This window comes from Notothenia rossii, assembly GCF_949606895.1.
Source record: "Notothenia rossii genome assembly, chromosome: 8".
NCBI classification, from domain to species: Eukaryota; Metazoa; Chordata; class Actinopteri; order Perciformes; family Nototheniidae; genus Notothenia; species Notothenia rossii.
Window position 1 is genome coordinate 2,611,089 of NC_136906.1, and position 10,265 is coordinate 2,621,353.

Genomic DNA, 10,265 nt, shown 5'->3' on the forward strand with positions numbered 1-10,265 from the left:
ACAGCTGAAGTTATGTAACCAAAATATACCCAAACAGCATCTGATGTAATGTTTTCTATCTGTCAGTGGACCTTTTTAAACAACAGCGAAAGAGCCTCTTTTTAGATTATCTTTTTATTAGCAACCCCTCACTTTAAATTATGTTTTAGTCTTTGTTATTAACCTACTTTTATACGCTTTCATTTATTTTATAGACCTTAAAAGGGTTTTATCTTATATTATTTAACAGTTTTATTCATGCTTGAATGCTGTTTTTTAAATTATTATTATTATTATCTTTTTATTTTGTTGTTTATTTTAGTGTGTCATATTGTTGCATCGATTCACTTTGTATAGAGCATAGATGACCTAATTTCAACATAAGGGCACTATGACCTGACTTCAAAATAAAACCAACCAAGAACTGACTTCAAAATAAAAACATTGAGGAACTGACTTCAAAATAAAACCATTGATGAACTGACTTCAAATAAAAGCATCGATGTACTGACTTCAAAATAAAAGCATCCAAGTACTGACTTCAAAATAAAAGCATCCAAGTACTGACTTCAAAATAAAAGCATCCAAGTACTGACTTCAAAATAAAAGCATCCAAGTACTGGCTTCAAAATAAAAGCATCCAAGTACTGACTTCAAAATAAAAGCATCAAAGTACTGACTTCAAAATAAAAGCGTCCAAGTACTGACTTCAAAATAAAAGCTTCCAAAAACGGACTTCAACCTTTTACTGACTTGTTAATAAAGGCATAGATAAACTGACTTCAAAATAAAAGCGACCAAGAACTGACTTCAAAATAAAAGTCCCAAAAAGCACAAGCATTCAAAAGGAAAATGAGAGAATGGATGAATTGCCACCAAGGCAGAGAGTCGGACTCGAGTGCCGATTTTCTGGACTCGTGACTCGACTCGGACTTGCGCACTGATTGACGCGACTTGGACTTGGACTCCTGAATTCTCGTGCAGGATGACTTGGACTCAGACTCGGACTCGGACTTGTGAATTGGTGACTTGACTACAACACTGCACCCAGGGTACTTCTCCTCAGCAGTCCCCCAAAATGGTGTGCGCTGCGCCAGAGGAGCGGAGAGACAACCCATCCCCCAGTGCAGATGAGGCAAATGATACCCCTTTTGTTGCTTTCCCTGGAGACCCAAGCACAGGTGATGAGGAGGGTGAAGCATCCTTGCTTCCAAGTTTGAAGGGCCAGTTCGGGACCGCCCAGATAGAAGACCCGAAACTGTTGCATGCACGCAGCAATGTTGTGGAAATAAAGGGAAAACCGGTTCCCAGAGTAGGTGAGTTTACATGTCCTCGTTTCCTAATAAAAACAAATCTGTTGTACAATGCCAAAGAGGTTGAAGGTCAGCGGAGAGATTTGTTGGTTGTCCACAGCCATGTCCTAGGGGCCCCCCTAGGTGTTGAGAAGACAGGCAGCGGATTGTGAGCCGGTTCCACTGGCCAGGGGTGGTAAGAGCTATAGAGGAGTATTGTTGCACCTGCGTTGAATGTCAAAAGATGAGTCCCAAGCCACACTTTAAAAATCCCCTAATACCTCTACCGATAACCGATGTATCGTTTTCTCGCATTGCCATGGACTTATTGGGACTGCTGGTGAAGTCTGCCAGGGGACATCAATATATTATCGTGATCCTTGACTATGCAACCAGGTACTCGGAGGCCATTCCCTTGAGGAACATGACTACGAGAGTGATTGCACAGGAGCTGCTTCACCTGTTGAGCCGAGTTGGGATTCCTAGAGAGATGATAACAGACCAAGGAACTCCCTTCATGTCCAAGGTAATGAAGGATCTCTGCAGGCTCTTCAAGGTAAAGCAGCTTCGTACATCTGTCTACCATCCTCAGACAGACGGGTTGGTAGAACGCTTTAATAAGACATTGAAATCTATGTTAAAGAAGGTTGTTGACAAGGATGGTCGTAACTGGGACCAGCTTCTTCCCTATGTCTAGTTTACAATCAGGTAAGTTATGAAGGCGCATAGGAAAGAGGTCTGGCCCAAGGTGAGAGAGCACATGGCTCAAGCCCAAGAAGCCCAGAGGAAAGTGTATTACAGAGGGGCCCAGCCGTGGGAGTTCCTGCCAGGGGATAAAGTAATTGTCCTGGTCCCAACCACAGAACAGAAATTGTGGCAAGGACCGTATGAAGTGGCAGAGAAGGTGGGACCAGTCAATTACAAGGTACGTCAACCTGGCCGTCGCAAAACATTCTAAATCTACCATGTTAATCTGTTAAAGAAATGGTACGCCCGAGATGCACTGCTGTGTTGTTCTTCCCCGGTTGTGTCCCCCTCTTCTCCAGACAATGAGGGGGCCGGAGTTGAATACAGTCCAGGGCTATCCAAAGCTCAATTACAGCAAACCAAGGAGCTGGTTCAGCAGAGTTTGGATGTGTTCTCAGTACGACCTGGACGCACATCGATGGTGGAACATCAAATCTACACAGAGCCGGGCCAAAAGGTAAAGGTGCGTAAAGGGGGGGGGGGGGGGGGGGGGGGGGTGTAAGGGGCTGAAAGGCAGGGTAGTTGGAGGCACCTCCATTCCTAACAGGTGGCTCCACCCTCTCCCACTTGGCAGTATTGGGAGCAGGTTTGGCGACCCACAGAGAGATTCAGTTTGGTGTGGCACATGGAGGGAGCAGGAGGCGCCCAGTCTGAGAACACGTAAGCTGGAAAGTCGGTTTTGAAGGTGTTTTTTTAGTTGTGTAACAATAAAGCACTTTTTGGATTTAACCACTGGCTCTGTCTTGATTGCTGCACTACCGCTTTTCTCTTTCGTCAGCCCAGTCCTGTTACAGGCGGAAAAATAAACGCAGTAAGAGGAATTCAGTTGTAGAATCAGAGCCAGTTTAGAACTACTGTAAAAGATTTTAAAATACTAAATAGAAAATGACTGCACGGATTAAGCGTAATTGCAATGGCCTTCACTCTCCAGGAGTTTCCGAACTTATAAGAAAATACCATTCTTTTGTTATTTTTTACACAAATGGATGATTTCTACAGAATACACATGAATGCTTATCACTCTGACGTTTGCCCTTCTGTGAGAATGCTGTTCATTGACTCAAGCAAACCACTAAATATTAAACTAAACTTGAGTGATTGTCCGAGTTACTCTGGATACACATTGTCTTTCTCTTCAGTAGAAACTGATATCCATTTCCTATAACAGATCTCTTGGTTAATGCTCACAATCATCATATTTCATTTACCTCACCTTTTATAAACATTACAATGAGACACTTCACTCTCCTGTTTCAAAAAGACTAGTTTGCAATTAAATAATTTGGCATTTTGTATTTTTTTAATTCTTTTTCAATGCTGCATGGATTCCAGAAGAACTCCATCTGAATAACGGTAGCTCGGATTCAGTCTGGAGGTCTGTGAAGTGGTTCCTGTGCTCATGATATCTGCACCTCCACAGGGAAATGGTCACTGACGGCCTTCGCCTGAGAGAACAGACAAAGAGACACTTTAGAAAGTTTGTGGATCAATTTGTTAATAGTTCGACTGAGCATACATGTCTCAGTTAAACATATACCAGGTGGTTTCTTTGCACAAGATGGCCTTAAAGGAAGCTAATAGCTAATCAATAACCTTATTAGGGTTTTGTGCTTGGTGTTTTCAGAAAGCTGCTTTCAAAATATTCCTCTAAAGAGAGAAAAGAAAACATTCAACACGTGCTTGTTCAGAGTCTGAAAAAACTGAAGCGTTGACTTTAATGAAATGTGTTATGTTAACAGATTTTTAGGTTAGTTGAAATAAGTACAAAAAAAAGGGTAGGTTCAACTTAATGTTATAGCTTTCAGCTAACCTAATACAGTTATGGGAAATATTACATTTAATGAAAGTCAACGTTTCGGCTCTCTCCTCAATGGAAAAGGTGCTAGTGCTCAGAAGAAGACCCTTTGTGCACAAAGGCTCTTAAAACGATCTTTATCGACCTTCAGACATTTAGGTACGATGAAACTGCAATGAACCTGTACTACAAAGGTGTTGTTACCTGATCCAGGGTAAGAGCATATTGACTCTTGAAGTCAAAGATGCCAGCGCTGAGGGGGTTCATTCCGTTGTACATGTCATCGGTGACGACAATCCTGCAGACAGAGGAAGAGAGGCGTGATTAAGAGTGTGTGTGAATGCAACGGTGTGTGTGATTATCCAACACGCTCTCACTCCCAACTCGTCCTATAGTGACGTTATGTCCGGATCCCTTGGCGTCACCTTCAAACGCACTGGGAGGCCCTTTAGCGTCGAAACTCAACTATCAGGGCGTCCCATTGACTTGCATAGAGCTCCCTGAACGCCCGTAATAGACGAGTTGAGATCACAGAGAAATGCTCTCTGCAGATCCATTCTCACAGCGTTTATCAACCTTTCTCTAACTCAATATCAAGCCTCACTTATTGATTTGACTTCTTTATTGTAATTGTATAATGTCTGACTTTGTTGCCGTGAGTTAGGGGGAGGGGCTCAGAACACTGAGATCTGTGTTGTTTCATAGCTTTTTCTTTTAAATGTTGTATTCTTTTAGAGTATAGAGTTATTTACTCAACAATAAAACACAATTATCCTTGTTTTTATTTATTTGTTTGATTGTATAATGTAGGGCGAGTTGTGAGTGAACGTGTACGGCTGTCTATGATTATCTGTGTGTGTTCACCTGTCGTAAGCCTGTTTAGACCCCGACACTGTAGTGTCCACAGTGTTGGCGATCAGCCAGTGGAAGACATTGGTGTCGAAGAGGGGGATCGTCGGCCGCTTGCTCATCGGGACATAATTGCTGCCTGCGTTGAAGTCTCCGAGCACCATGATGTTCTGCAGGCAGAGGGGAAAAGCTCAAATTCATTATTTTAAAACTAGATCAGAATAATGTCATGGTAATGAGCAATCTAAAAACAAAACAACAAATGTAATCGCCCCCTTTCTAAACGTTGCACTCTTTCGGGGAAATCCACTCATTTTACATAAAAGCGGCTGTACCACTCCCGCTACCTGAACAAACTGAGTATCTGTATGGAAGCCCACTTCTGCTAATGTTGTGAATAAAAAAGAGCCTTTAAGTTATTATAATTAGAAATGTTTGTCAAATAATGACTTAGTATCTTACAATTATGACTTTTAAATGTGTTTGATAACATGTGATTTTTGAGAACGTTTCTCATTGTGTAGTAAACTAAGTATTATTTTGAGATACGGTTTTACATACAGTCTATGGTTTTTACGTTTGGTTTGACAATTTATTCAAAATGACTTAAGGGATATTGTCTTGTGTTTTTATCAAATTGGCAGATATGGGCTTCCATAGTAATATGTTTTCTACTACTTTTACTAAAAGTTCGGCAAAAGAACAGTTTGGTGTTTCTACGGTTGTAGAGTTTTACATTGTTTTGCAATTTTCCTTTGGCCTCGTTCACCACGTCAGCAAGGGCCTTGAGTTCTTCTACAGCAGTACTTGGAGAGGTGTGAATGGGGATCAGAACAAAGTCCGTCACAGCTGGAGACCAGGAGAGCGAGAGGAGTGAATGAAGAGAGACAATGAAAACAGAGGAAATACCGCTAAAGTAATTAAATGAACTTCATCAGATTCAACCACTAATACCAAACTAAGTCCTTTACATTTGGCAGGAAGGACTTGAAGCTTGAAAAAGAGGGACTGAGTGTGTGGCAGAACATAGATAGAGTTGTTTAAAGTGGTGTTGGTGACGGACAGACCTCAGGATCTCCTCTCACACAAGTCTGGTGCTTAGTTCTCTAGAATAGATAATCTACATTTCCAGTGAAAGAACAGAGTCTCTCCTCTAATACCGGTCTGTGTGGAGGAAAACTGGACAACGAAGGGCGGTCTGTTGAAGCCAGTGCCAGCGTATTGGAAGCTGCCTTTCACGGACACCATGTGATGCCTGCAGAGGAAAGATGGAACTCTTAATTTTGAAGACGTCTCCAAACAGTGGATCGAGTTCATGGACTCTTTCTCATGGACACATATTCACACAACTCCTGGAGCATTTTCTATGCTGTTTACACTCTTTATCAAACACATCTTTTCTCTTTCTGCTGATCTGGGGAATTAACAAATCAATCCATACAAAAGATCATCTAACTGTTGCTGTTTTGTTTTTGCCCTTTTGTGTTTTACTTGTAGAGGAAGAGGTATCTCTCCTTATGGCCGCCGGGACCCAGGGGATCACTGGAGATGTTTCTGAACTGATGAGAAACTCTGTGGAAACACACACAAACACACACACACACACACACACACACACACACACACACACACACACACACACACACACACACACACACACACACACACACACACACACGTAGAGATAACTTTTGTGTATCTTACGTAAATCATAATGTGAGTTCATGATCTGTTGAACCTTTTTACAAACTTCTACAAAAGGTTAGTGCTGCAGCATTTGGAAAACACAACTATTATGTTGATTGATATTGCAATTCCAATACGGAAAGGGAATATATATACTGTAAATAATATATATATTGCAAATAATATATATAAGTGTATATATTACTCTGTATATGTAAGTCTGTAGAAGTCTGTTCGGACTTCTCTGCAGCTCCACAATACTTGCCAAATACAGCGATTATTGAGATTTGGATATTGCATTAGTCCATATTCCAATTAAATAACATTTAGATGAATGAAGCAGTCCTCACAGTCGGCGTGTCTGTGTGTAAGAATACTGTGTTTGCTCTTTATAAGTCTTACTGGTTAACAAGATCCATGAGGCTTTGTGTCACCGTCCCATCTTTGTCGCGGACTTCCTGGATCAGAATGATGTCATAGCGTTGGACAATCTGAAAAAAAAAGAAATCAGATTCAAGTTATTGAAGCAGTGACGTCATATTTAATGAATGGTCAACTTTAGAAGATAATATTATTAAAACAAAGTGGTCAGTTGAATTAATCAATTGGTGTTAATTGTTGTTCTAGGTAGGAGCAGACTAATTCCACACATTAACATTCATAGGCAGTACTACTTCCTGTTAAACAGCTGTACAAAATATGTCAACAAATATGACCTTTAAGTCATGAGTGTTAGAAACATGGGCAAAACTAATCACTTTTTAAACATTGAATTAGTATTTTTATATTAGGTCAGTATTTTCAGTTATTACTTGCGAAGATACAGTCAAGACAACAAGAACAAACTCATATTAAATTCCAATACAGTTTCAGACCTCTGTGATGTTGCCCATGACATCTTTGTTTTGGGATTTCTTCTCCCCAAAACATTGGATGTTGAACGCTCCAATCAGCAGACAGGAGGTCACATGCAGCAGGGCCAAGAAGAGACCCAGAGCACAAAGCAGACGCATCCTGGGACAAACAGGTCAGAGGCATATATAGTTAGAAACACTTATAATCACTGTTGAAGCAGTTATCATTCTAAATCTTGACTGAAGGACAGATGGACAGTTAGCATGTAATAGTTATACTGTGATCCACCTGATCCTGAACGCAGTCTGTTCCCGCTGTTGGAGCATTTACTCAGGCAATGTCCTGAAGCACAATTTACTTTTTTACATTTCTACTCCACTACATCAAAAAGCCAGTATTGTTCTATTTCCTCCACGACATTTATCCACCTGCTTTTTAGATCCGAAAGTATTTGTTGGAGCCATTTTCATTTCATTACTATGGTCTGAATGTTAGGCTTAATAATAATATAAGGATTTAGATTAAACTCTTAATCTTTTATTTTTGTGAGTCACACTATGGTTTAAAGGATATTAATTTAAGGCTCACTTATTTGTTATGAAATGTGCGTCAGGTATCACGTGCACGGCTACATGCCTCTATATGGCAGGACAAGGGGACACAGCTGATGAGACGAGACGGGGAAGTACTTTGATCGTGTTTCTTTTTGTTCTTGTTTGGATACTGATAACTTAGTTACTATGAAGCGAGGAAATGTGTCTTCCTGTTTCCATGCCGTCTGGACCAATGAATAAAGCTCATCTGATTCAACAACGACCTCCGCTACATTTCTTTGGAAACAAAGAGAGGCGCGTCAAAACCCACAACCCGACAGAGAGGTGGCTATTAGATGTAGACACGGATTAAAGTGTTTTTCCTGATAAAGTTATCTCTACTACGTAGCGTGTAGCATGTAGCTTGTAGCATGTAGCTTGTAGCATGTAGCTTGTAGCATGTAGCATGTAGCTTGTAGCATGTAGCATGTAGCTTGTAGCATGTAGCTTGTAGCATGCAGATGAGAGGTGATGTGATTCAGCAGTCTTTATTACTTGTTTGCGCACATGAATATACATATGTGTGTCTATGGCCCATGGTGGTGGTGGGGGTATGGGCAGGCGTATGTTATGGACGATGAACAGACACAGGCCACTCGATTCACAACATTACCCTACCCCTACCCCTCACACCAGATACTGACTGGTTTTCGGACCCCCCCAGACCCCCCCAATAAAGCAAAACTGCACGTTTCAGAGTGGCCTTTTATTGTGGCCAGTCTAAGGCACACCTGTGCAATAATCATGCTGTCTAATCAGCATCTTGATATGCCACACCTGTGAGGTGGGATGGATTATCTCGGCAAAGGAGAAGTGCTCACTATCACAGATTTTTTCAGATTTGTGAACAATATTTAAGAGAAATGGTTATTTTGTGAATGTAGAAAATGTTTTAGATCTTTGAGTTCATCTCATGAAAAATGGGAGCAAAAACAAAAGTGTTGCGTTTATATTTTTGTTCAGTGTAGGTATAGCCCTACAATATATTATTAAAATATAGCATGATAGGTCCACTTTAACTGACCACGCTTTACCCATTCTGTCTGGACAGTTTATATAAATTATATTTTGATGCTAATACTTTTCTATTTTCACTTGAGTAACATTAATGCAGGACTTTTTACTGTAACAGAGTATTCATACACTCTGGTACTTTCACTTTTACTTAAGTACAAGATCTGAGTACTTCTCCCACCTCTGGAAAGTAGTTACAGGTGCGCTCCGGTACTTCTGAAAGTATCACTACACCCTGCATATAACACAACATCAAAGAAAACCAAGCCAATATCAAAAACTAAGATATGTCCTAATGAAAGTACAGCTTTAACCTTAGGGTGTTTTCACTTTCATGTACATTTTAAACACAATATACAACTTCTGCAAGGCTTTCATGAGTTAAGGCTATTCTTACCTTATCCCAGGAGATGAGCAGAGTTCACAAAATAAAGGTTAGGTTTCTCAGAGAGACCGAAGTTCAAAAGTAAGAACCCAAATCATCCAGCTGCCTTAACACAGAGCATTTATACTCTCCCCACCTCCCCACCTCCCTTTCTATCTAATTCCACACCCCTTACGTCGTTACTTGGAAGTGAGTTGTCATTGTTGCAACACTCTATATTTTTCAATACAAAAACAAAGTTAAATGAAGAAATTATGAATAAAACGTAATCAAAGTAAAAGAACTTACAAGAATCCTCTTGAAAAATCTTCAAAACCAGAAATGGATCTATCGCTTCCTCTTTAAAAATGAGCATGAAAATGTGTGTTCTGTATTTACTGAGTGGGAACAGCACTGATTAGATAGTTCCTCATGTTCAAGCTTGAGTTCCTGTTTCTTGATAAGCAATGACTCGTGACATTTATGTGTAAATGGTAAACATCGTCAGCAATAACAAAATGAAGCTTGTTGTAGACTCTCAGCTCGTTAACAAGACCTACTGTGTGACTTTAACTTAGTGTTTGAGTCTGTATCAACAATACATTTGATCTGGAACAGCTTTCAGAACAACATCTCATTTTCTGTTAATGGTTGGTCACAAGAGATGGATATAGTCTATTATCCAGAGACTGGGTAATATCTGAGTTCAATCTGATGTCAGTAGGTTTTTAACATGTGTTGATAATAGATAATAACTTAAATGGAAAAGGCATAAGACACAATGCAATAACCTCCTCTCTCCAGGAGTTACAGACTTTATAAGAACATCCCATTGCTGTGTTCTCTTTTAAAATGTGGGTGATTGCTATACACATGAATGCTAACCCTTCTGACGTTTGCCCTTCTGTGAGAATGCTGTTCATTGACTCAAGCAAACCACTAAATATTAAACTAAACTTGAGAGTGATTGTCCGAGTTACTCTGGATACACATTGTCTTTCTCTTCAGTAGAAACTGATATCCATTTCCTATAAAAGATCTCTTGGTTAATGCTCACAATCATCATATTTCATTTACCTCACCTTTTATAA

General features: G+C 40.2%; 1 protein-coding gene across 2 annotated transcripts; it reads right to left on the reverse strand.

Moving 5' to 3' along the window:
- Nucleotides 1–3,296: 3,296 nt before the first annotated feature.
- Nucleotides 3,297–9,594, reverse strand: LOC307017151 (deoxyribonuclease-1-like). 2 transcript variants are annotated; one of them, XM_079646696.1, is made up of 9 exons: nucleotides 9,484–9,594; nucleotides 7,224–7,362; nucleotides 6,751–6,839; nucleotides 6,154–6,234; nucleotides 5,823–5,917; nucleotides 5,399–5,511; nucleotides 4,678–4,832; nucleotides 4,018–4,111; nucleotides 3,297–3,463 (listed from the first exon to the last, which is right to left on the reverse strand). In XM_079646696.1, exons 2-9 carry the CDS (start codon nucleotides 7,359–7,361, stop codon nucleotides 3,416–3,418), a joined length of 813 nt encoding a protein of 270 aa, XP_079502822.1. In that variant the 5' UTR covers nucleotide 7,362; nucleotides 9,484–9,594; the 3' UTR covers nucleotides 3,297–3,415. The 2 variants fall into 2 exon arrangements, with proteins under 2 accessions (XP_079502822.1, XP_079502821.1); XM_079646695.1 differs by lacking the exon at nucleotides 9,484–9,594 and adding an exon at nucleotides 9,208–9,357.
- Nucleotides 9,595–10,265: the final 671 nt, after the last annotated feature.